Source organism: Takifugu rubripes, chromosome 19, assembly GCF_901000725.2.
Source record: "Takifugu rubripes chromosome 19, fTakRub1.2, whole genome shotgun sequence".
Taxonomy (NCBI): domain Eukaryota; kingdom Metazoa; phylum Chordata; class Actinopteri; order Tetraodontiformes; family Tetraodontidae; genus Takifugu; species Takifugu rubripes.
In genome coordinates this window covers 5023195-5050268 of record NC_042303.1, presented here as the reverse complement: position 1 = coordinate 5050268, position 27074 = coordinate 5023195, and the positions used below count along the sequence as shown (strand labels likewise).

Genomic DNA, 27074 nt, shown 5'->3' with positions numbered 1-27074 from the left:
TGAGCCAGCAGACAAAGGGGAGACACCTCAACTGAAACTAGGTGAATGACCCTGCCAATGACTCTCAGGTGACCACCCAGATCATTAGCATGCTAATGGTCCACAAGGGCTATATTCTCAAGCTCTGTCCCCAGCGAGTTCAGAACTAAAGAAGCCTTCTGAACAGAAGGCGAAATGTCTTCAAAGAGAAGAAATACAGTCCAGTTGACAAAGAAAACTACCTTGGACAACAAAGCAAACATAACATATAAAACATCCCTGTACCTTAGTGTATTATTTCTGCTGGCACTTGGGTTTTTTCCCACTGTCAAGAAATATTGACACAAGGTTGACAGGCTACTCTAAATTTTCCCCTTGGTAAACTAGTTTCCATAACCTTGATCAGAAATAATGAGCAGGTAACAGCATACTTTGGCAATTGGGGGAATTTTTAGAAGTTTGAACTAAAATAAATACTTTTTGTCACACCTCTGCTGCATGGGAGTCACATCACATCAGCAATTTCAATGCTTCTGAGACACCAAGTGCACATGGCAAACTTAGTGGAGAATTGATACTCATGCTGTATTAAATGCAAATCAGTATTTTACAAATTGTTGTGTAGTTGAACATTGTAAATATTGCAAAATAACACATTGATGTGATTTAAAAGATCATAATAATAATATAAGTACTGTAATATTTATTATTAAAATACTATACAGTATGTTTTGTAAAGCAGTGTATCAATATATGAGTCTCTGCACTAAGGAGTGAAGAACACTGAAAATGGCAGTTCTTAGGACGACATCAATGAGTATATGGTATGGTATATCTACCATTTGGCAGAAACATTTACTTTTATATGCCATAATACACAGGTGTCATGGTTGTAGTGTGTCCCTGCTGCCTTGTTGTTGTTTTTGTTCCTTTTCCACTCACTTCTTATGTTTTCTTCACCTGGCAGAGCGAGAGCATGGCAGCGGAGGTGGCCCACTTAGACTGATATTGTAAATGAGGCATGCCTGGTTTCTTTTCAAATATTCGTTGCATTCAGTGCCGGATGGATGGATGGATGGATGGATAGATGGATAGATGGATAGATGGATAGATAGACAGACAGACAGACAGAGATCCTTACCCATTTGCCAAATTGTCCTCATCATCACCATCATCAGGCAGACTCTTTCCTAGAAGGTCACTGTCACTCAGGTAACCAGACTTGAAGTCAGTGTCATCCATATCTAACCCTTCCATGAGCTCAGTATGAGATGTGCTGTTGAGGCGACTGGAGCAACGAGTTGGCATTGTGTGAGCCGTATACCGGGAACCAGCTTTATTTCCCTGGTAGCCTACCACAGAGGATGGAGCATCACCAGCCTGAAGTCGAGGGCTGGATTGGCCGTGGTGCCAGGACAGAGGTGATGAGCGGTTGGACAGGCTGGAAATGCTGCGAGCATTTGTCTCATCACTGTCATAGCCCATGTTACTAGTGTCCAGATGGCTGGAGAGACATGGGGGGGGGGGGGGTCTGTGAGAATTGTATTTATGTTCTCAAGGCATTCCTTCTGATTTATTAATAGAAGATTATCACCAAAAATGAATGAGATCATCAGAAAAAGTTTCCTTTAGCTGTTGGAAGTCCTTCAAAGCCCAAAACAATGGTATTAAAGCAGCATTGACCTAGATACAGTACAGATTCCAATACAAGAGTTGTGTTACATCCTTTTCAGGGAATAACATTACGAATGTGACATCCCAGTAGCTAAGGCCAGAAAAAGATTAAAAAAGAAAGAGATAGCCCAGTGTCTCTGTGTTGCAATAGCAGACAGTATTCCTGTCATTTTTGCCACTGGCCACATTCTTGACATGATCACCCAAAAAGTCAAAAACACAAATGCGTTTTCTTTGTTTACTCTCCAGAACATCAACATGTGATTGATTAGCTTTCTGATTCACTTCTCATAAGGAGTTCATGCCTAAAATAAATCCCCCAAATGGCTCAGAGCATCTCTATGGCTCTCATTACTTCACAAAATGTATAAAATGATCCATATAAATATCACAGTGGATCTGGCCAAAAGCACATATTCATCCTTTGTTGATGGATTATGTACACTGCTCAAAAAAATTAGAGGAACACTTTGAAAACACATCAGATCTAAACGGGGAGAAAAATTATCTTGAATATCTTTCCTGATTAAAAACTAGGTGATGTATTAGTGACAAAATGATGCCACATAATTTGATAGAAATGAAAATGATCACCCTATAGAGGGGGAAAATCAAAGACACCCCAAAAATGAAAGTGAAAAAAATATGCAGAAGATGGGTCCATTTTGCCAAAATGTCATTGTAGCAACTCAAAATGATTCTCAGTAATTTGTGCGCCCCCCACGTGCTTGTACGCATGCCTGACAACGCCGGGACATTTTCCTAATGAGACGACAAATGGTGTCCTGGGGGATCTCCTCCCAGATCTGGACCGGGGCATCACTGAGCTCCTGGACAGTCTGAGGATCAACCTGGCGTTAATGTGCCAGAGGTGTTCTATTGGGTTTAGGTCAGGTGAACGTGGGGGCCAGTCAATGGCATCAATTCCTTCATCCTCCAGGAACTGCCTGAATACTCTAGCCACATGAGGTTGGGCATTGTCGTGGACCAGGAGGAACCCAGGTCCTACTGCACCAGCGTAAGTTCTGACAATGGGGCCAAAGATTTCATGCCGATAATAGCAGTCAGAGTGCCATTATCTAACCTGTAGAGGTCTGTGCATCCTTCCAGGGATATGCCTCCCAAGACCATCACTGACGCACCACTAAACCGGTCATGCTGAATGATGTTGCAGGCAGCATAACATTCTCCACGGCATCTCCAGACCCTTTCACTTCTGTCGCATGTGCTCAGGTTGAACCTGCTCTCATCGGTGAAGAGCACAGGGCACCTGTGGCGTAGTTGCCAATTCTGGTGGTCTATGGCAAATGCCAATTGATCTCTACGGTGCTGGGCAGTGAGTACAGGGCCCACTACAAGACGTCGGCCTCTCAGGCCACCCTCATGGAGCCTATTTCTGATTGTTTGGTCAGAAACATTCACACCAGTGGCCTGCTGGAGGTCATTTTTGTAGGGCTCTGGCAGCGCTCATCCTGGTCCTCCTTGCACAAAGGAGCAGATACCGATCCTGCTGAGGGTTTAAGGACCTTCTACAGACCTCTCCAGCTCTCCTGGAGTAACTACCTGTCTCCTGGAATCTCCTCCATGGTCTTGAGACTGTGCTGAGAGACACAGCAAACCTTCTGGCAACGGCACGTATTGATGTGCCATCCTGGAGGAGTTGGACTACTTGTGCAACCTCTGTACCATCCTGGTACCGCACCATGCTATCAACAGAGATGTTGATCCAAGCCAAATGAATAACTACAGCAGTAGAAAGTCAGTCAGTAAAAAAAAAATCAGCCAAAAGAGATGAGGATGGAAAAAGTATCAGTGGCCTCAACCTGGAAAGCCATTCCTGTTTGGGCGGGGGGGGGGGGTCTCATTTTTGCTCCTCTGATGCACCTGTTGTTGATTTCATTAACAAAGCAGCAGAAACTGATTAACAACCCCCTCTGCTACTTAACTGACCAGATTAATATCCCAGAAGTTTGACTGATAGGTTGCTATACTCTGATTAAAAAGTGTTCCTCTATTTTTTTTGAGCAGTGTATTAATATGGGTGAAAACTGGCACTCTCATGACCATTCAAGCATTTGAACCTAGTTTATTGTTTATTTGTTAAAACCCTGATATTCATACTGTTGTCATTATCTGACAATTCATCCTTTTTATCTTAATTCAAAGAACTTTTCAAGCAGAATGCTCTATCTGAATAACTAACTGCTTGAAAGGCAACTGGACAATTATTGCCCTCCCAGAGGACATTTTGTTCTTTCTGACTGAATATCAATATCCCACAAGATGCAACTACTTAAACCTTCTAAAGAAAATAACTGTGTGGCCTCCTCCATTGTCTTGTGGTGTGATCCTTATAGCTAATTAATGGCTGGAAATGTTGCCTTTAAGATCAGAAGAACGATTTCCTGGATGATGTCATTATCATGAAACAGAGAAGGACTTTTTAGGATGATGAAAGTTAGACATGAGCCAGGTGCCAGCTTTTTAATTGTGATGTCATTTTGTGTCTATGCAAAAACTATTTATGGTTTCCCAGATAATTGCGTGTTTTCATTCTGTCTTTAATTAAAATGTCACATTAAATGCCACAGAAGACGTCATTGTAAAAGAAGAGAACATTATTATGTAGACCAGGTGAACGTACCTATGAGTAAGCTGTGAACCTCGCAGTCTAGACATAGTATCCTCCAAATTCTGCCGGAGATCAAGAACATTCTGAACTGTCCTTTTCCTCTGAGATTCGGGGTCTGTGAGTCAGCAAAATGCAGAAAATTCAGTTCATAAGACATTAAAACAGAAAAATCAACAAGCTATATTGATGGGAATCACTACACATGCATGCACACAAGAAGTTTTTGTGCTGCTGTTCTGGTTTGGATAATATGTCTGTGGACTGTGACGGGTGTCCTCTGTACAAGCACACAACAGACATGCGTTCACTTCATTAGACAGACAAATTTAACTCCATGGACTTCTGCACTATGGTAACGTCCTCTCTTCCTAGCCTCTATTTATCATTGAGAGGGTGTAATCTCTAACATGGTTGCAAGATTCAAAAGTTGCCTGTAAATTGGATGGCCTAACATGAGTAACCATTCAAACATTCACATTACACCAGGATAAATTGTTGAAAACCTTTGAGCTTCCCAGAACTTGTGTTTCATTTAGCTTTATCTCAAAGTCATTCATTGATTGCAATTGTGTAATAAATATAAATTACATTTTGGTAAAATGTAATACTCTGATTTGTGAAAATATATTTTGTCCACTTGTTTACCTTTTTCAGAATCATTCATTTTGTAAGATTTTCCCCTGTCCCCCTGCATATTTGCTAATCAAACATTTTGTGTATAACTGGAATTAGCTTTTAAATTCTACATGAGATATGGACTGCTTTTGCCCATTTTAAACCCATTTTTAATGTGTTCCTTCTTAGTTAATTTGGCAACTTTATTTATCATTATGTGAGGGGAGTACAAGAACAGCATCTAGAAGAAGAAAGGCTTTATTTTTTCAATATACACTTTGATTGTACAGTGAAATGTCAAAGCCAGATGGAGGGTAGTCTAATTTCAGCACATTAAACAACAACTCCGGTTTTCATTTTGGTGTACAACATCGAGACTGAATATGAGTGATTCAAGGAAATAATGAAGCCACATCAGACAACCCATTCACTATACTGTCATTCTGGTATACTGGCAGTTTGCTTTTCTCATTTCATGCAAAAAACCTCAAAAAATATATATTCTGTATGCATAGTGCGTATATATATGACTAGATGCTGTTCTGTATATACACTGGTTGACATTCCTATTGAAGACTTCATTGCAGAGAATGATGCCTCAGACAGAATAATGAAGCCAGTCTTTATCTGGAAAAGATTTAATGATGCAACACGTGAATAGTTAAACAGTGTAGCAGAGGCTAAAGGTGAAAAGAGCAAAGCAATCGGACCCAAATGCAGCACGCTCAGAAAAGAGATCCAGGTGAACCGGCGGAGCGAACCAAGCAGCAGAAGGCTGGCCGGCCACAAGCAAACGGAACCCAATGGGGTTTTGCACGAAACTTGGGGTCAGAGGTCTTTACCAGGACAGAGGTGAGGTAGGATGGTCAATAACAGGCAAGGTCGGTACTGGGTAATCAGTCCGTAAGAAAACACTGGAATGACTTGCATGAATGCTGAAGACAATCTGGCAGAGAGGGAATGGGAGGCAGGATCTTAAATACTGGGCTGATTACTGATTCTGAGCAGGTGAGTGAAATGATCCCCAGAAGACAGACTGTGCCAAAAAGGAAGCTAAATCAATTCTGAAATCCTAATTCAGATTCTCAGTAATTGTCCTGACAAAATTTAGTTTCAAGTTATTGTTCATAAGTTCCATTCAAAAGTTTGTCTAGATTTCATTAACAAAAAGAACATACATTTGTAGATGTGATTGTTAAAATAGAAATTCTGGGTTCAGACTGGTGATTCAGATGGCGGCAATCTCTATAAGTGAATAATATAAGGTTTTGATTCAGAATGAATGTCTCTATAAGATTTTGGAAATTAGCATCTAAATATTGTATTGCCAAAAAAACATTGCTTTTTAAAATACAAATGGAATATTTATCTGCAAATTTGATCTCCAAATAATTTGGACTCAGAATCCTGCATGGTGTCTAATCAGCTATGGCTTCTGATTTCCAGTATTTACGGAACAAATCAGTTCAACTTGGATTCTACTCTGCAGCAGTGCACTACAGTACTTGTGAACTTGCTCACATATAATTACATCAAAAGGAGGTTTGCTCATTGCTTTGCTGCCAGGATGAGTTATTTTATAGAAAAAACCTTCTGTCTTCAGAACTTTAGATCTTCTTCAGTATTCCTCTTCTTTCTTGTGAGCAGACAGCGTTTAAATCAATTTTCTTGAACAATTCTTAACCTGATTGATCCAAAATCATCCTTGAGAAGAATTGATGCACCAGGCTCTGCACATAAGTTATTGTATAATATGAAACAGTGCTGAGAATCTCTTCAGAGCTATAAGAAATTTGGGGGTTTTAGTGTCAAATTCCAAACACACCTCCTGCTATGTCATGTTAATATTCTGCAGCAATTTCTAACTGTAATACTGATATATATCCATAATATCCATTAAAAAAGAGGCATGGAATTACTAGAGATTTTGTTAATTACAATTCAAAAACTTTCTGTGCTTTATTCATGTTAATGGTATATTTAAACCAAACAGCATGAATGGTCATGGAGATATAGCTTGTTACATCTGCAAATATATAAAAAAACATCAACACATCCACACCAACACACTTGAATTTATCACACTCTTATTATCGATAAACCTGACCTCAATCCTTAGATGGAAAGCCATTTCCCTGCACTGTTCTAATGCACCATTTATAGGTCATCTGTCAAAGTTCTACCGACGAATTGGACTGGGATTTGCTAAAATATACAGCATGTAGTCTTAAAATTAATTCAATATGGCATGCCACATTCTTCTTGTTTTATCAAGGAAGCATACCAGATGCAGAAGGCAAATATATCAGCACATGTGGTTGTAAATATGAGCAGTCTAGTTGTACTAAGGCCAACTCCTTACAGTTTTATTTCATCCAATGACCTGATAACCCTGTGACAGGATGCAGGCACATTTCCCATAATCAACCACACCAAATGGCTGATGCTCTGGAGAAATATGAACAATAGGGCAACACCATAGCTATACCACAAGCTAGTTCTGTGTGTTAAACTATGAAACCACTTCAGTATTTCATGAAATAAAAAGCAAAGCATACTTTGCTAGTAGAGGAAATAATCTGAAATATTTTTTTCCCTCTGGCAGGGAGCTGCATAAAAACAATTACAGTAAGCAGCAGCTGCTGCATTCTGGTGTCTGTATCAAATTGGTTGTGCTGCTATCTTGGGCAAGCACTGGCAAATCATACATGGGCAGGTGCACATGGTAGCTACAAGTAGAGTATGGCAGAGAATTGTGATGCTGGCTCTGTCGTACTCACCTAACATCTGACTGAAGAGTAGCTGTTCCAGGTCACCTAGCACTGTCACCACTAGTTCTGGGTCAACTTTCAGAAAGGGTTTGTCTCCAAATTCCTCCCTCTGGCCTTTGGAGTTCCCCCAAGCTCCAGCTCCCTCATTCTTAGCCTTGGCCTTGCTGGAGAGGATCTCATCATTAGATTTTCTGTCCTCAGGTGCCTTGCTCAAGGGCTTCACTTCAACACAAGGACCTCGAGGAATACGACTCTGTTTGCTCAGAGCAGAGTGAGCAGCCAGAGGGTTAAAGGGCTTGGACTTGCCCTGGCACAGTGAGTGTTCAGATTTAGACAGATTTCGAGAAAGAGGGGCACCACCTCCTGTACTGCTGCTACCAACTGCCATCTTTGGCTTGCCTGTCTTAGCCTGTTCTGTGCCAGGCGTGGTCATATCATCACACCACTTGGGCTCATAAAGGTGCAACTTCTTCTCAGCATCAGTGAGGACAGCCAGGTTTGTCATAGACCTTTGCTTGCGGAGATTGCAGGGCACTGGTAACCTTCGTTCAGTGCTACCTGGACGATAAACCTTCAGTTCACCCCGTTGCGTGCTCTGGGGTACACCTGACTTGGTCCTCTTAGCTACTATCCCAGTTCTTTTGCCATCTGCTTGTCCATATGCCTTTGTGCTATCTGTTCTTTCCATATTTAAATCTCCTTTTGGTCTTTCTCTATTTCCCAGTGCACTCTCCACTGTAGATCGTACAAAAAAGCATCACCGTGGGTTAATAAACAGACGTCATCCCCTCCAGTCTTCTTTTCCTTTTCAAGAACAGCTAGAAAAAATGCTTCCTCTCAGTCAATTCCACAGTCTTCTTTTTCGTCCTTCTTTTGTCTTGACAGGCTGCTGCAGCTGTTGCAGTGCTGCCCAGGCACTCCCTTTCTCCCCTTCCTTCTCCTTTCCTCCGTTTTTCCACACTCCTCCCTTTAGCACACCCTCCTGCCGCTAAAGCATTCAGCAGCGGAATGACAACAGTAGCACAGGGACCAGTGCTCCCTTTTCTCCCATCCCCCCGCCTCCTCATCTTGTTCTATTTTTATTTAATAATGCTTTGCTGCATTACCACTGAACTTCAACACATTGTAATATGAGTTTGAAAACCACATTTCATTTCATTCTTTAAAAGTGTTTCCCAACCATCACCACTATTTCCTTTGTTCTTCCCCTCCCCCTCCCCTTCCCCTCTGTAAGCCCAGTCATCCTGTCTGATTCATCCAGCAGAACGTCATACAGTGGATCGAAATATGACTGCATATGCATTTTAATGTGTATTTAGAGAAAGTAATTATTATCAATGGACATTAAAACCAGAGCATTCAGATAATCTTTTGATCCTGTCTAAGCGCAATATATGTTACAAATTCCAGATTTACAGATAAATTCTACTTTCTTGCTCTGATCAGGCATAGCCTTTGATACAATATGAATCTGAAGAAAGCACTAAATTACATAATAGAGTATAGAATAAACAGTCAATTGCTAACTGGGTGCATTTTTTCCAACATCCAACATCATTTCCAACATTTTCTGCAGGCTGCATTGGTGACAAACCATGCCAGAATAAGCAAGGAAACACCCACAATCACAAGTACACTAAAATGTAGACACAGCTTAGTTAAATTTGACATTTTTTCCATTGTTAAAACACTTACTCTAAGACAGTAAACACTGCAGGCAGGTATGAGGATTGCAGAGATTGAAAGCAGCGCAATACCACACAAACCACCCTCTCTCATTATATAACAAAACACCATCCTTTTACACTCTTTATTTTATGTGTGTGAAATAAGTTTATCTCTCTAATGACAGAAAGCTGAAAATAAGTAATACAGCTTTTGGAAATCCAACAGTTTCAAAGGTCAGCTGTGTAATTGTGTGTTTTCATTTGCACGATATGACTCACAGTTACAAAGTTGTTGCCTTCCATGTGTGGCAGCATGGAGTTCATGCGCTGCCGATCACCTTAATTGTTCGGGCAGTTGCAGCTGTGGCGTTCCCCTTAAAAGGAGACTGTGCTGCACTGGCTGCTCTTGTTGTCGAGCTTTTGGGTGCCACGCCACAGTTTACTTGGTCCTCCTCATTTGATTGCTGTGCTATCCCATGCGCGCCTGGGTCTGCTGTCATCAGAGCTGGGGAGCCGTGGGTGTCTTTGGTTCGTCGGCTGTTTGGCCCTGCTAGGGGGAACGCTGTGGTGGCTCGGTGTGCGTCTCCATTTTAGAGATTTCTTTCCCTTACCTGACGGTACGTAGCGGCTGCTTTTAGCCTCACCATATGGGGAATTGTCAGCAACCTAAAATTGCTTTCTCTCAACAGAAATTGTTACAGGTGCCGGCTCTAGTGCGCTTTCCTCCCGTTGCCATTGGCCGGCTGCTGTTTTGCCCTCCGCATCGCGTTTATCGCGTATGCTCCCGGCTGTCACTCCTGTCTACCTCTGCGAGGTATCATCTAAAGTGCGAGTGTGTGAGTGAACTGCGCCTCTAGGAGGACTAGGATTGCCTTTATTTTTGGTTTAATGTTTTGTTGCGGGGGTTATTTTGCATGTTTATTTGGGTTTGACTAAGTGTGCTTTTTGCTCGTGTGGGTTATTTTTGCATGTTATTTGGATTTGATTAATTGTGTTATTTGTGTGCTGTGTGGGTTATTTTTGTATGTTTATTTGGGTTCTATTATTGTGTACGTTTTCTGTTATTTTCTAAGTGGTGCCGATCCTACCCTGTGGGGTGCAGGTGTTTTAAAGATAATTGTAAAATCTTGAATATGAATTTAATATCTGCACGTTGAGTGTGTGTGAATGGGTGTGTGAGAGTATTTTAGCAATTGTTGTTAGCGGATATCCGGAAATAAAGGTATTAATTTTGCACATTGGACCAGTCTCTTATCCTCATTAGAAACACTTGTGCGGCCTTGATAATTCTCCAGGTGGAATTCCTGGGGTGGCGTTGTCGACTTGGAAAAGAGATATACCGAGCCCCGTCTGGGCCCCGCCACATTCTGGCGTTGTCGGCAGGATAAGAGATATACCGAGCCCCGTCTGGGCCCCGCCACACATGGACAGCATAAGTAATAATTCTGGGGATTGTTCCTCTGCTATAATGCAGTGGCTTCCAGAACATCTGGAGGACACGGACAGGGCTGCCACATGAGAGGAAAACCAGACACAACACAAATGTAAATGTGAACCCAGTCATGTGGTGCCACAGTACTCTTCTGGAGATTATACATATCTTTGAAGTCATTGAGTTTATTATCAACCAAACCTGTAAACAAGTTTATTATGAAATTTTAGCAAACTTACCTTGTAAATGTAGGCAAAACTTGGACACAGGTTTTTTCTTCTGCATGTGGCAGTGAATGTTTGGCAGAAGTAAAGGATACATCTCTGTGCTGGTGAATAAAAAAAAATTAAGATGAATACAATCTGGAAAACTTCAGCCCCGGAGATACGAGAGCCCATCTCCAGGTCCCCAGGCCCTACTTCCTCACTGGAAGGCGTGTTGGTGGGATTGAGGAGGTCCTCGAAGTATTCCTTCCACCGATCCACAACATCCCGAGTTGAGGTCAGCAGCACACCATCACCACTATACACAGTGTTGACAGTGCACTGCTTCCCCCTCCTCAGACACCGGATGGTGGTCCAGAACCTTTTCGAGGCCGTCCGAAAGTCGTTCTCCATGGCCTCACCGAACTCTTCCCATGCCCGAGTCTTTGCCTCGGCAACTGCCGTAGCTGCACTCCGCTTGGCACGCCAGTACCCATCGGCTGCCTCAGGAGTCCCACAGGCCAGTAAGGCCCGATACGACTCCTTCTTCAGCTTGACGGCATCCCTCACCGCTGGTGTCCACCAGCGGGTTCGGGCATTGCCGCCACGACAGGCACCAACCACCTTGCGGCCACAGCACCGGTCAGCTGCCTCAACAATGGAGGCACGGAACATGGTCCACTCAATGTCCCCCGCCTCCCCCGGGACATGGTCAAAGCTCTCCCGGAGGCGTGAGTTGAAGCTCCTTCTGACAGGGGACTCTGCCAGGCGTTCCCAGCAGACCCTCACAACACGTTTGGGCCTGCCAGGTCTGTCCGGCATCCTTCCCCACCATCGGAGCCAACTCACCACCAGGTGGTGATCAGTTGACAGCTCCGCCCCTCTCTTCACCCAAGTGTCCAGAACATGCGGCCGCAAATCCGATGACACAACCACAAAGTCGATCATCGATCTGCGGCCTAAGGCGTCCTGGTGCCAAGTGCACATGTGGACGCCTTTATGTCTGAACAAGGTGTTCGTTATGGACAATCTGAGACGAGCACAGAAGTCCAATAACAAAACACCACTCGGGTTCAGATCAGGGGGGCCGTTCTTCCAGGTCACACTGTCATTGCCAACGTGAGCATTGAAGTCACCCAGGAGGACGAGGGAGCCCCCAGAAGGGGCACTCTCCAGCACTCCCTCTAAGGACTCCAAAAAGGGTGGATACGCTGAACTGCTGTTTGGACCATAGGCACAAACAACAGTCAGGATCCGTCCCCCCACCCGAAGGCGAAGGGAGGCTACCCTCTCATCCACCGGGGTAAACTCCAATACACAGGCACTGAGCTGGGGAGCAACCAGAATTGCCACCCCTGCTCGTCGCCTCTCACCATCGGCAACTCCAGAGTGGTAGAGAGTCCAACCCCTCTCAAGAAGACTGGTTCCAGAGCCTTTGCCGTGCGTCGAGGTGAGGCCAACTATATCTAGTCGGAACTTCTCAACCTTGCACACCAACTCAGGCTCCTTTCCCACCAGAGGTGACATTCCATGTCCCTAGAGCCAGTTTGTGCAGCCGGGAATCAGACCGCCAAGGTCCCTGCCTCCGGCTGCTACCCAAAACACAATGCACCCGACCCCCTTGGCCCCTCCTGCAGGTGGTGAGCCCACGGGAAGGGGGTCCCATGTTGCCTCTTCGGGCTGCGCCCGGCCGGACTCCATGGGCAGAGGTCCGGCCACCAGGCGCTCGCCAACGTGCCCCACCCCCAGGCGTGGCTCCAGGCGGGGGCCCCGGTGACCCGCATCCAGGCAAGGGAAACTTGGTACCAATGTTGTTATTCATCATCAGGGGGTCTGGGCTACGCTTCGTCTGATCCCTCACCTAGGACCTGTTTGCCATGGGTGGCCCTACCAGGGGCATATAGCCCCAGACAACGGAGCTCCTGGGATCATTGGGACACGCAAACCCCTCCACCACGATAAGGTGGCAGCCCAGGGTTGCCGAGGTAGTCAAAAAACTCCTCGGTGGCAAGGCCCCGGGGGTGGATGAGATCCGCCCAGAGTCCCTTAAGGCTCTGGATGTTGTAGGGCTGTCGTGGTTGACTCGACTCTGCAACATCGCGTGGACATCGGGGGCAGTGCCGCTGGATTGGCAGACCGGGGTGGTAGTCCCTCTTTTTAAGAAGGGGGACCGGAGGGTGTGTTCCAACTATAGGGGGATCACACTCCTCAGCCTCCCTGGTAAGGTCTATTCAGGGGTACTGGAGAGGAGGGTCCGCCGGATAGTCGAACCTCGGATTCAGGAGGAGCAATGTGGTTTTCGTCCTGGGCGTGGAACAGTGGACCAGCTCTACACCCTCAGCAGGGTCTTCGAGGGTGCATGGGAGTTTGCCCAACCAGTCCACATGTGTTTTGTGGACTTGGAGAAGGCATTCGACCGTGTCCCTCGGGGGGTCCTGTGGGGGGTCCTCCGAGAGTATGGGGTGTCGGGCCCGCTGATACGGGCTGTCCGCTCCCTGTACGATCGGTGCCAGAGTTTGGTCCGAATTGCTGGCAGTAAGTTGAACTTGTTTCCGGTGAGGGTTGGCCTCCGCCAGGGCTGCCCTTTGTCACCGATTCTGTTCATAATTTTTATGGACAGAATTTCTAGGTGCAGTCATGGTGTTGAGGGGATCCGGTTTGGTGACCTCAGGATCGGGTCTCTGCTTTTTGCGGATGATGTGGTCCTGTTGGCGTCATCGGCCCGTGACCTCCAACTATCACTGGATCGGTTCGCCGCCGCATGTGAAGCGGCTGGGATGAGAATCAGCACCTCCAAATCCGAGGCCATGGTTCTCGACCGGAAAAAGGTGGAGTGCCTTCTCCGGGTAAAGGAGGAGATCCTGCCCCAAGTGGAGGAGTTTAAGTACCTCGGGGTCTTGTTCACGAGTGAGGGAAGAATGGAGCGGGAGATCGACAGGCGGATCGGTGCGGCGTCCGCAGTAATGCGGACTCTGCACCGGTCCGTTGTGGTGAAGAGAGAGCTGAGCCGAAAGGCGAAGCTCTTGATTTACCGGTCGATCTTCGTTCCTACCCTCACCTATGGTCATGAGCTTTGGGTAATGACCGAAAGAACAAGATCACGGGTACAAGCGGCTGAAATGAGCTTCCTCCGTAGGGTGGCTGGGCTCTCCCTTAGAGATAGGGTGAGAAGCTCTGCCATCCGGGAGGAGCTCGGAGTAGAGTCGCTGCTCCTCCGCGTTGAGAGGAGCCAGATGGGGTGGCTTGGGCATCTAGTCAGGATGCCCCCTGGACGCCTCCCTGGTGAGGTGTTCAGGGCATGTCCCTCCGGTAGGAGACCCCCGGGGAGACCCAGGACACGTTGGAGAGACTATGTCTCTCGACTGGCCTGGGAACGCCTGGGGATCCCTCCAGATGAGCTGGAGGAGGTAGCTGGGGAGAGGGAAGTCTGGGCTTCTCTCCTTAGGCTGCTGCCCCCGCGACCCGACCCCGGATAAGCGGTAGAGAATGGATGGATGGATGGACAATCTGGAAAAGAAGGCAAAGATCCTCTTATTAGTTAATTCAGTCTCTCAGCCTTGCCTCTTGTCCAGCCTATTGGGCCCATCAGACAAGCTGTCCACCAATCTGTCCCAAAGTTTCAAATTTTCTGGTATTGGATGGATAGTCTCAGAGGATAAATGCTCATTTTTAAAGTGTTTTCGTATTTTCTTCTCTTTTTTCTCAAAGCAAAAAGTGCATCACAATTGAGAAGTCATTTCAGATATGTCATCTTTTAATCAAGATCCCACTAAATATGGACTCCATATTCACAGTTCTGTAGTGATTCCCCCAACTTTATTTGAACTAAAAGGTTTATGACTATATTTATAATAAATTATAACATGTTCATCAGGATCAGCTGTACATTGCTTTAGAGCTACTTAATCAAGGCTTGTGGCTTTGTGCCCAAAAACCAAATCAGTACAACATCAGTCCTTGCAATTGGACATGGCTTATAAATCTAACTCATACTCAAGCACAACAAGAAACAGCAAGAACGAGTTCCATCATTAGAACTGTATTATCCTTTTTCTTAAAAAAAAATGAATAGGAGATTCTGACTCGCATTCAGAGGGCAGTATTAATACACCTGTTATTCAACAGCAGAATCTGTCAATTATCACAATCTGGTAGACCAAACTACCGTATTTTCACGACCATAAGGCGCACGGTATCAGAAGGCGCAGTCTCAGTTATGGGTGCTATATCTGTATTTAAAACATACATAAGGCGCACCGTATTATTAGGCGCATGCTAAAACATATAGTTAAAAATGACAACGGAAGTAAAACAGTGAGTTTCGACACATTTACTGAACAAAATATTCATTCTTCCGCCACAAAACCAAAGTTTTCATCTTCTGTATCTGAATTAAACAGCTGCGCTATTTCAATGTCGGACATCCCGAATTCCTCTTCTTCATCATCTGAATCAGACTCACCGACCGGTTATGCTTCAGCGTTGATGCCGACTTTTGTGAAAGCTCTTACAATACATGAAGACGGTATCATAGCCCATACATCTACAATCCATCCACATATGGTGGCATAACTCGCCTGCCGCTGCCTCATAGACATGGCTGGGCGCGGTTATCTTGTCGTGGCAGTCGGTGCAGAAGATGGCCACCCTCTCCTGGTAATCCGCGGGCAGATTCTGGAAGATGCCGCCTCCTCATAAAGCGAAAACACCAAGACAGACCTCCTTGGAAGTGCTCAATATCCATTTCTTCACCAATCGCTTTGGCCTTTGGTGACAGTAGAGATGCCCCTTCCAGTTGTTCGCTGTTCCACAACCAACTGTTCCACTTAGACTTCCAGCTCAGGCCACCTTGCTTTGTTCCTGTGGAAACTCAGCGTCGTCCGCCTCACTTTTGTTCACTTTCTTGTTTTCTCCACTTTCTGACCATGGACTCATTTACATTAAAATGTCTTGCAGCTGCTCGATTGCCATTTTCAGCCACATATTCTATGGCCTGTAGTTTAAAGTAAGCCTCATACGCGTATCGCTTGACAGGCGCCATTTTAGGGGATCCTTACGCGTAGGTGAGCCGCTAATCGATGGGCGGAGCGTTTACTGTAGTGAACCTACCAAAGGCACACAGCAGATTTTGGAACTCAGTCCACACACAAGGTGCACCATATTATAAGGCACACCGTCAATTTTTGAGAAAATCTCAGTGTTTTAGGTGCGCCTTATAGTCATGAAAATACGGTAAGTGGGAAGAGATTTAAGAAGGCCCAGCTGACCTCCAGTCAGAGGTACATTCAGTGAGATCAAAGGAAGTATCTGTATAACTTTTGATTTATAAAAAAGGGTTATTTTTAGTGGAAAGTGCTACTTTTATTTAAAAATAAAGACTTTGTCATATTGTCTTTATTCCAAGATGTTTATCTCAAACTTTGCAACATCTAATTTTACATATAAACATTCCACACAGCAAAATCGGTAGTGTTGTTTTTTCGTTGTTAATATTTTTAGGTTAGTGGGTGTTGTTTTTGGTGTTGTTTTAACACTTTTAGTAGTCAAAAAGCTCTGGGAGCATTGTCAATCATGCGAGTCGAATGTTAACACCTGTGACTGAGTTACATTCGCTCTTGCCGGAGTTGATCACAACTTCCGGTTTACATCTGCGCGCCATTTTCCACTCGCGTTGGTTGGAAGAGGGAGAAGACGGCAAAGAACCTGTTTTGAGATTATGGCTTAAACAAGGTAAGAACTAAATATATTTGCTTATACGGGGTGGCAATAGCTGTATGAAATCATATTAACATACTGAATTGTAATCGATGCTGGATGCTGACAAGCTGTTAATTATGTTACGTTTGCTAGCAACAAATGGTTGCTTAAAACAGAGTGGCAACTTACTTATCCGGCCAAATATAAACTGCTAAAATAAAGTAATTCTGTTTATACATACTAAAGTGACCAATGGTGGATTAACTAACGTTTTTTTGTGAAATCACGGTGAGTGCTTTGTCAAATTTAAAATGGCACTAATTAAAGTGGTGGACGTCGCCACCGCCATGATATTCGTGATATTGTAGTCTTTCCGTTAAATCAGGCACGTACATCACCCTTTTATACTCATTCGCACAATTACATATTGTCTGTAGGACAGAGTTCCGATTTTTTTTAAGAATCCTCCTCAAGTGATTATGACAGATTAGCAACAGTATCATTTGCAGGTGGCACATTACTTTTCTACACAAAAGTAAACGTCAGAGGTTACGCACAGTGTTGCCAATTTGGAGACTTTCTAAACTCTCTTGGCGAGGTTTTTTTTTTTACAAAAAGGAATCAGTTTGTGAACGTAATATCACTAGCAATATGCAGAAATTATGCAGCCGACATCTCACAGCCGACTCTCTTCTATACATTAACACTTCATTAAAGACTCTGTTGTGCTTGCTGTTCGTTGTTTGACTTTCCTCCAGGGACATTTGTGCCATTGTGCACATTCCCTTCTTACTCTACAAGGTGCAGTTTAAAAACGTGACAATCCAAGGTAGTTTTCTCTGTCAACTGGACTGGGTTTCTTCTCTTGAAGACGTTTCGCCTTCTATCCAGAAGGCTTCTTCAGTTCTGAAATCGCTTGGGAGAGAGCTTGAAAATATATAGCCCCTGTGGACCATTTGCATGCTAATGATCCGGGTGGTCACCTGAGAGTCGTTAGCAGGGTCGTTGGTCGGGTCGTTCACCTAGTTTCTGTTGAGGTGTCTCCCCTTTGTCTGCTGGGTCACATGGTGATGAGTCACTGGGTCTCCTGGAATGTGTGAATGTTTGTTTTGCTGTTGGAAGGAGTGGAGGACTGCATTGTATGTGGGTGATAGGAAGTGCCTCAGGCCACCACCTCTGTTCAAGGATGGTTTCTCCAATTTAACATGGATAGCTTCCTTAACCCCCCTTTCAAACCAGCGGTCTTCTCTGGCCAGTATCCTTACTTGGCTGTCCTCGAAGGAGTGCCCACTCTCCTTTAAGTGTAAGTGGACTGCTGAATCCTGACCCGAAGAGGTGGCACGTCTGTGTTGTGCCATTCTTCTGTGGAGAGGTTGTTTGGTTTCCCCAATGTACAGTTCCTTGCATTCCTCCTGGCACTGTACAGCATAGACAACATTACTTTGTTTGGGTCTTGGTGTCTTGTCCTTTGGGTTTACTAACCTCTGTCTGAGAGTGTTGCTGGGTTTGAAATGAACCGGTATGTCGTGTTTCTGGAGGATCCTCCTAAACTTCTCCGAGACTCCAGACAGGTAGGGGATGGAAACGCTGCGACGTTTGTTTCTCTCCTCCTCTCCTTCGCTGAGGTCTCGCTTTCTTGAGGTCCTGGTGAAGGCCCAGTCTGGGTAGCCACATGTTTTGAGAGCTGTCTTAATGTGGTCCTGTTCCTTCTTTCTGCCTTGGGATGTGGTGGGTATTTCTCTGGCCCGGTGTTGGAGGGTTCTGATCACTCCCAACTTGTGTTCCAGTGGATGGTGAGAGTCAAACTGGAGGTACTGGTCAGTATGTGTAGGTTTTCTGTAGACTTCGATGGTGAGATTTCTGTCCTCAGTGATCTTGACCGCGCAGTCCAGAAAGGCCAGACTGTTTCCTTTTACATCTTCCCGGGTGAATTTTACATGTTTGTCTGTTTCGTTGAGGTGATCGGAGAAAGCTTCCAATTCTTGTGTTTGAATTTTGACCCAGGTGTCATCAACATACCTGAACCAGTGGCTTGGCGCAGTTCCTGTGAAGGATGTCAGGGCCTGGGATTCCACCTTCTCCATGTATAGGTTGGCAACTATAGGGGATACTGGTGAGCCCATGGCACAGCCATGTTTCTGCCTGTAGAAGCCTTCTCTGTACTGGAAATAAGTGGTGTTCAAACACAGGTCCAGCATGGTGCAGATTTGGGCCGGTGTTAAGGTGGTTCTTTCTGTAAGGTTCTTGTCCAATAGAAGGTGCTTGTGGATGGTGTCTATGGCGCTGGCGGTGGGGATGCACGTGAAGAGTGACGTGACATCATAAGATACCATAGTCTCTTCTGGAAGTAGTGTGAGTCCAACGACTTTTTGAGCAAAGTCTTGGGAGTTTTTGATGTGGTGTGGGGTCTTGCCAACCATGGGAGACAAGATGGAGGCCAAGTATTTGGAAATGTTGTAGGTTACAGAATTGATACTGCTTACTATGGGTCTGAGAGGGGTCCCTGGTTTGTGGATCTTGGGCAATCCATAAATGCAAGGGATGGTTTCTCCTGGATATAGACGGTAGTATTGTGGTCTGTCAATGGCTTTATCCTTTTCCAGCTTCTGTAGTAAGTCTACCACCTTCTTCTTGTATGAGCTGGTGGGGTCCCGCTTGAGTTTCTCATATGTGGCGGTATCTGTCAGGAGACTGAGTATCTTGGTGTCATAGTCAGTGGTATTAAGTACGACCGTGCACCTACCTTTGTCAGCTGGTAAGATGGTGATGTTCTTGTCCTTGGCTAAGGATGCAATGGCCCTTCTTTCCTCATTCGTGATATTGGAGGTGGGAGGTTTTGCACTCGCAAGAGCGGCTGTTACCTTGAGTCTGATCTGTTCTGCTTCTGCTTCCGGGAGTTTGTTGTTTCTGATGGCAGTCTCAGTGGCTGTGATGAGTTCGACAGTCGGTACCTCTTGAACACCACTTATTTCCAGTACAGAGAAGGCTTCTACAGGCAGAAACATGGCTGTGCCATGGGCTCACCAGTATCCCCTATAGTTGCCAACCTATACATGGAGAAGGTGGAATCCCAGGCCCTGACATCCTTCACAGGAACTGCGCCAAGCCACTGGTTCAGGTATGTTGATGACACCTGGGTCAAAATTCAAACACAAGAATTGGAAGCTTTCTCCGATCACCTCAACGAAACAGACGAACATGTAAAATTCACCCGGGAAGATGTAAAAGGAAACAGTCTGGCCTTTCTGGACTGCGCGGTCAAGATCACTGAGGACAGAAATCTCACCATCGAAGTCTACAGAAAACCTACACATACTGACCAGTACCTCCAGTTTGACTCTCACCATCCACTGGAACACAAGTTGGGAGTGATCAGAACCCTCCAACACCGGGCCAGAGAAATACCCACCACATCCCAAGGCAGAAAGAAGGAACAGGACCACATTAAGACAGCTCTCAAAACATGTGGCTACCCAGACTGGGCCTTCACCAGGACCTCAAGAAAGCGAGACCTCAGCGAAGGAGAGGAGGAGAGAAACAAACGTCGCAGCGTTTCCATCCCCTACCTGTCTGGAGTCTCGGAGAAGTTTAGGAGGATCCTCCAGAAACACGACATACCGGTTCATTTCAAACCCAGCAACACTCTCAGACAGAGGTTAGTAAACCCAAAGGACAAGACACCAAGACCCAAACAAAGTAATGTTGTCTATGCTGTACAGTGCCAGGAGGAATGCAAGGAACTGTACATTGGGGAAACCAAACAACCTCTCCACAGAAGAATGGCACAACACAGACGTGCCACCTCTTCGGGTCAGGATTCAGCAGTCCACTTACACTTAAAGGAGAGTGGGCACTCCTTCGAGGACAGCCAAGTAAGGATACTGGCCAGAGAAGACCGCTGGTTTGAAAGGGGGGTTAAGGAAGCTATCCATGTTAAATTGGAGAAACCATCCTTGAACAGAGGTGGTGGCCTGAGGCACTTCCTATCACCCACATACAATGCAGTCCTCCACTCCTTCCAACAGCAAAACAAACATTCACACCATTCCAGGAGACCCAGTGACTCATCACCATGTGACCCAGCAGACAAAGGGGAGACACCTCAACAGAAACTAGGTGAACGACCCGACCAACGACCCTGCTAACGACTCTCAGGTGACCACCCGGATCATTAGCATGCAAATGGTCCACAGGGGCTATATATTTTCAAGCTCTCTCCCAAGCGATTTCAGAACTGAAGAAGCCTTCTGGATAGAAGGCGAAACGTCTTCAAGAGAAGAAACCCAGTCCAGTTGACAGAGAAAACTACCTTGGATACAATGACCTGGATGACTGAGAATTTACACAGACAAAACGTGACAATGTTGCTCAAGGTGAAGTACCAGAATACCAAAAAGTACATCCGATTAATCTCAGGGTTCACCTTTTTAGATTTCATAGCTCAAGGTGAGTTGCCATTTCATTGTTTCCCTCACAACCAATACACAAGAATTTATGTATTTAGAATGGCTGTTTGATTTTTAAATTTGGATATCAATATTCAAAGTTGGTGCATAAATGAAAACATTATGAGGCTTCAGTGATGTTAAAGAGGGAAGTTTAATCAGTCATCCTTAAAGTGCAGTTTAATCATCATGTATTTTTATCACTTTAATTTCATAAATATATTCCTGCAGTCAAATAGCATCAGGAAGTTTGGTCTTCCTGATGCTACTGAAATTGAAGTTTTTGATGAAACCAACACAGTAGTTGAAAACATTTTTTCTGAACTGATAGAGGCCAGTCCAGATCTATGTCTGACTGTACGTGACAGAATTCCAGACAGAGGTAGGTACATTTCTCTATAGTTCATAAATCGTTAAAATTTTAGATATTGGTTAAGTTACCATCAGTGAAAAGTCGACTCGAGCGGGGCTCATGGAAAAGGCCCATAACTGTATTCTTTACTCCATGTTATATTTGAAAAAGTGTGTAGTTTTTCAGTTTTGGGAATCTAAATCTGATTCTGACCACATGGAATCTATTAACTACCCAGCAATGACACTAGAAGAAGACGTCATTCTTGAGATACAGATCGATGGTGGTCCAGGTCCAAAAACACAAGAAGACATTGCAGAGGAAGGTAGGTCTCATCACAAAATCTGTTGTAATAAATGTTCAGGATTTTTCTGCTCCACAAATCAGTTGAGATGTCATGTCTCTGCCTTAAATACTCTACTCTACTGACAAAGTAGATTATCCTAAATTGTGTTTGAAAGATCTAATTGCGATTGTAACAACATCTTAAAAATGCGAAAGCAGGTGTGATTTTTAACCAGTGTCTGGACAACCGTCAAACGCTACATTTCACGCATGCTAAAGTTGCATTTTGTTTTTTTTTAGACTTCTCTCCTTTAGATCATTCAACATCCTCTCTCACGGATACCAACACATCACTTTCTTCAAGTGACAATGACCACTCCAGTCGAACAGAACATGGGATTCCCATAGGCAGATGTACATTCAGCTCTGAGGATATACACAGGCCTACCATGGAGGTTTCCGAGTCAGAGGCTGCAAAAGAGGTACATGAGGGCAGCAGGTGTACTTCACATTGTTGACCATCACTGACATTTAGAGTGATCAGGTTTGGCTAATAGCTCTGTAATTAGTGATCTTAGACAGATAAGAAACAACACTCTGTTGTAACAATTTGTTGGAATTTTTGGGGGGGGGGCTTAAATTGCTGATCCAGTTTGTGTAAGAAACCATTCTGAACCATCCATGACTTTAACTTTAACTTTTAATGTTATGGTATAATGTTAAAATTATTTTATCCTGAAAGACTGACTTGTGCACTGTGAAATGTATTTTCTCTTCTATGAATAGATGGTAGAGAATGCCTTGTTTTGCAAACCTGGGGGTGAGGATATCATTGAAGAGTACGACGTCAGGTTGCATTGAATTAACAAAGCAAGTGGGACATTTTTTAATTGTATGTTTTAGTATGGCCTTGACCTATTTATATAAGCAGTGTAATACATAACGTCTGTCTATTGAGTTTGAGTCAGTATAAACTGAATTGAAATGTTATTTCTAAAGGAGGATGCCGTCCCATAAACACAAGGAGAAGTATGCCCTGGGAATTATAACACTCTTTCCTTCACTAAGGGATCCTTTTTCTCCAAAGGGATATGTAAGTTTAATAAATAATTACTTCCAGAAAATATACCCCTTTTGCTGGCAGTGTTGAGATTTTAATTAAAGTTATTGATCACAATATTGTTGACATTTTTACATTCATGTATTTCTAATTGTGATTGACAGCACCTAAGTCTAACAAAATATGAGTATGCTCCAGAATTTAATTCTGCCATATAGATTAGGATGCAAAATGACATCTAATGAGTGAAATGATTCATCTTGCGATCGTAATGAATTTGGTTGGTAGAAACTACATGAATCAAAAAATGGCACCCCTACTTTAAAGTGATTATCTTTATTAATACTGTTAGATTTTTTTAAAATCAATAAGACTTGTGTAATGATTTTTAAATATCTTAACAGGAGCACTTCTATGATGCAGAGAAAGGCACTGGATATTTAGCATGGTGCCTTAAGACCATGTTCAGGAATACAGTTAAAATACCAGCTAAGGCAGCTACAGTTACTCAAGCACAAGGACCAAAGCGCCAAAGATTGACAGCTACTTTGCCTGAGCAACTTGATGGAGATGCCTGCAGGGAACCCATATCATATCTTATTCACTCTCATGATGAAGCAAGTGTGTTTCAGAAGATGAAGATGACCTTTCATTATCGCCAAGACCTGGTGCATAATCCACAGAGAACCACAGATGTCTTTAAAACATTTCCACGGTTTTTAGATGTTAAAGGGCTGGTGAGTTGTCCATTTAGTTTGTTTAAAATTCTTTCTTTTGTTGCTTAAATTAATGTACATAACTGACCTTTTTAATTTTTGTGTACCGTAATTTCCGGACTATAAGCCGCTACTTTTTTCCTACACTTTAAACACTGCGGCTTGTTCTACGGTGCGGCTTATTTATGTAATCTTTCTATCGGCCGCTAGGGGCGCTCGAGCGGAAAAGGTAAGAGACGGGTGGAATACTATATGTGTCGAGGAAGACGCAAGTTTAGTGTAACTTCGTGCTTTGTGTATGAATAAAATTAGCATAAACAGACACTCATCATGGAAAATGCAGGAAGAAATTTTACCGGTATGTTTTTTTAACCAGCCCTGTTGGTGTTACTGCCGTATCACAGGCACCGTTTGAAAAGAAAAACAAAGGTAGTGTAGCCTGTTGGGGAGGGTCAGTGTGAAAATTTCCCAGCATGCTTTGTGGCAGTGTCTGTGGGTTCAGGTTGGTGTTAACCCTGTTTTTGTTCGTTGTAAATGTTATCTTTTGCAACTTTCAATGTTAGTGTTCTATTTATTGAGTTCTGGTTGTTGATGTATTTAATTACTGTTTTAATTACTGTTTGCACCTGCAGACCATAAGCCAGGTTATGTGTGTGATTGAAGACCTGCCTTCGTTGACGCGTCATTTATTCAGTGTAAAGTTGAGCTTTAATCTGGCAGAAGTCTGCGTCAGAGTTCTTCCGCGACCTGTGTTACAATGTGGCTTATACTGTAGACAGGTGACGTTAGTATCGTATTAAATTATGCGCTCTACAGGGTATTTATATGATCAACAGCTGGATCAAGACTCCCTTTTGTTGTTTGGAACTGAAACCGCTTCCAAGATGCTTGAGAAGTGGGACACAACTCTCAGGCTCAAGGTTATCAATGAGGCCAAACAACTGACTCAGTCAATTGAACTGTGCTGACTTCTAAAAGCTGCTGAGAAACGAACAATGTAAGCAAATTAACATGATTGACTTTTAAAGAACCGCGACCGGATAAGCGGTAGAGGATGGATGGATGGACTTTTAATCCTATCAACAAATAATTGTTACTTTGTATATTCCAACTTCATATTAATGACTGTTTTCACCTCTTTTTCCTCCTGATAGCCTGGGACAGTGACATGGCTTCTCTGCTGCTCCTTCTCCATCTCCTGCCACCCACAGTGGATGAAGATAAGCCCCGGTGATGCAGTGGACAAAATGTTGGTCTTTCACAAGGTATGCATTACTTTGGTTATCCAGTTCTTTTAATATCCAGTTTGACAGTGTTTTTTATGTATTCACTCATGTTTCTATGCTTTTTCGAGTCATTTAAAATTAAGGACTAAACTGAATGTCTTGACAATTGCTACAATTTTAACAAGTCCTCACCAGCGAGGGCTTCTTTGGGAGACATGCACACACTGTTTGTCATGGCTTGTTTAACACCTCAACTTTTGTGGTGTAGCTACAGACCCAAGTGAGCTGTTGAAAACTTGACAGTGTGAAGTATTCATTCTATCGTTTTGTTTTCAGTTATGCTGTAGCCTGGATGAGCACCTTTGAAGAAGAGATGGTAGACAACCGTACATCCTTGCAGTTGGGCGAACCAGGAACAAGATTGACAGTTACTACATTATTGTGGACAAACAGCTCATCCCCAGCCAAGCCACTAGCTCGTTAGGTTGATGAACTGTTTAAGTCATGTTTAAGAGGGCCTTCACTGCTGGGGACCCGGCTGAGCTCAGGAGTGTACAGAAGGAACTGAAACGCAGTCTGAAGGAGAGCAAGGAAGAAGCTGGAGGAGAGACTGGAGAGGAACCAGACCAGGGATGTTTGGAGTGGAATGAGGACAATCACTGGCTTCCAGAAGAAAGGAATACGCTCAGCTGATGGGAACGTGGACCAAGCTAATGAGTTGAACCAGTTTTTCAACAGGTTTGATTCTAGCTCCCCTCCCCCAGCTGTCCCAATATTCCTCTGGATAACAATGGGTCCCCTTCACACCTCCCAGAGCCCCTAACACCTCCGCCAACTTCTTCCCCCTCCCCCCTGCTGACACTGTTTGGCTGAACACCGCTTTATTGTCAGACACAGACAACAGACAGGATTCACCAGGGAATGAGCAGAATAGAATAGTCGGGGACAGGCAAGGTCGAGATCGGGCAGAAGGCAGACAGGGTTTACCGGGGAGCAGGCAAGGTCTGAATCGGGCAGGCAGGCAAACAGGAATACGCTGGAAAGTCATCGGAACACGAATAACGATCTGGCAGGGAGCAGGTGTGCCTCCGGGGATTAAGAAAGGGGCTCATTATTGTCCAGATGCACAACAGGTGTGCGGGGCGAAGTGACTCACGGGCATGATTGTCCGCAGCTGTGACAGTGCGCTTGGTCGCTCTCACCGAGTTGAGGTTTGAAAAAGGAATTAAAATATATTTACTGTTTTGAAGTGCAAAATTAAAATGGTTCCTAAAGACACAATGAAAAACTATAAAATTAAACTTTCATATCCTTTTAAACTGGAAATATAAGAAGGAATCAAAAATCACTAAATAATAACTTAAGGAAACTTAAAGTAGATACATTCATGTTATTAATTTATTTTTAGAAAACCACTTACTGATATAAAAACACAATGAGGGGAACAGTAACAGAAAATAGCTGCAGATGAAATCAGTGTCACATGTTATTACTACAATATTTTGCAAAGAAGTAGTACACAAGTATATAGACAATTCATTTTTTTGGCATTTCTTCTGTAATACTGGAAAATAAAAGTTGGAATATTTTTGGTTAGGGTTAGTAACACAACAATGTGGATAAAACTGTTTAAAATATATCATACATTAGTTATAAAGGGCAGTGGTAGCTCAGTCTGGGTCAGCTCAGCCTCAGAACTCTGTTCTCAGTCCGAGTCCCAGGACAGACAAAACATGGAAGGTGTTGTGGTAAATCAAATCAATCTTTATTTATATTGCGTCTTATACAATCAAAATTGTTTCAAGGTGCTTTCCAGAATCCCAGGGCCTAACCCCAGACAAGCAACAGTGGCAAGGAAAATCTCCCCTTTAACAGGAAGAAACCTTGAGCAGGACCAGGCTCATGTAGGGGGACCCTCCTGCTGATGGCCGGCTGGGTAAAGAGAGAGGGGAAAGGGAAGGACAGGGAGATGAGAGGACAGACATGGAGCACAGAGCACAGAAACACACACTATACAGCGGGTCAGCGGGGCTGGAGGTCGTCATGCAGCTCCAAAAGCGGCGATACCTGTAAATGAATAGAGAAGGGGGGCAGAAAAACTACACAAGAATCAGCATAACTAGTCTGCTTGATGAGGAGGAGAGGAGAGGAAACCATGACCCAGTGGGGTGACAGAGGCCTGTCAGGTGATCATGTTTTTGGACCCCGGCAGCCTTGGCCAATAACAGCATAGCTAAGATGTGACCTAATGATTAGACGACCCCCTACGTATGATAATTTGTCTGTCTATGACAGTAACTGGAACTACAGAATTAGTAAC

At 44.1% G+C, this 27074-nt stretch overlaps 2 protein-coding genes across 11 annotated transcripts in view; one reads left to right on the top strand and one right to left on the bottom strand.

Annotated features, from left to right (window-relative positions):
* The window catches only part of nav1b (neuron navigator 1b), a 49663-nt gene extending 40970 nt beyond the window's left edge, over positions 1-8693 (bottom strand). For 7 of the 10 annotated variants that reach the window (XM_029825967.1, XM_029825972.1, XM_029825968.1 and 4 more), the window contains exons 1-3: positions 7681-8693; positions 4298-4400; positions 1121-1483 (exon numbers count right to left, since the gene is read on the bottom strand). In XM_029825967.1, coding sequence (XP_029681827.1) covers positions 1121-1483; positions 4298-4400; positions 7681-8359 — 1145 coding nt within the window. In that variant the 5' untranslated portion in view covers positions 8360-8693. The remainder of the gene's footprint in view (positions 1-1120; positions 1484-4297; positions 4401-7680) is intronic. The other 3 variants (XM_029825974.1, XM_029825976.1, XM_029825975.1) reach the window with 3 other exon arrangements.
* A 12265-nt stretch (positions 8694-20958) lies between these two features.
* Positions 20959-25353, top strand: LOC115246922 (uncharacterized). Its single transcript, XM_029826878.1, has 8 exons — positions 20959-21497; positions 21706-21792; positions 22053-22234; positions 22539-22622; positions 22752-22845; positions 23217-23549; positions 24683-24793; positions 25091-25353. Exons 4-8 carry the CDS (start codon positions 22549-22551, stop codon positions 25118-25120), a joined length of 642 nt encoding a protein of 213 aa, XP_029682738.1. The 5' UTR covers positions 20959-21497; positions 21706-21792; positions 22053-22234; positions 22539-22548; the 3' UTR covers positions 25121-25353.
* Positions 25354-27074: the final 1721 nt, after the last annotated feature.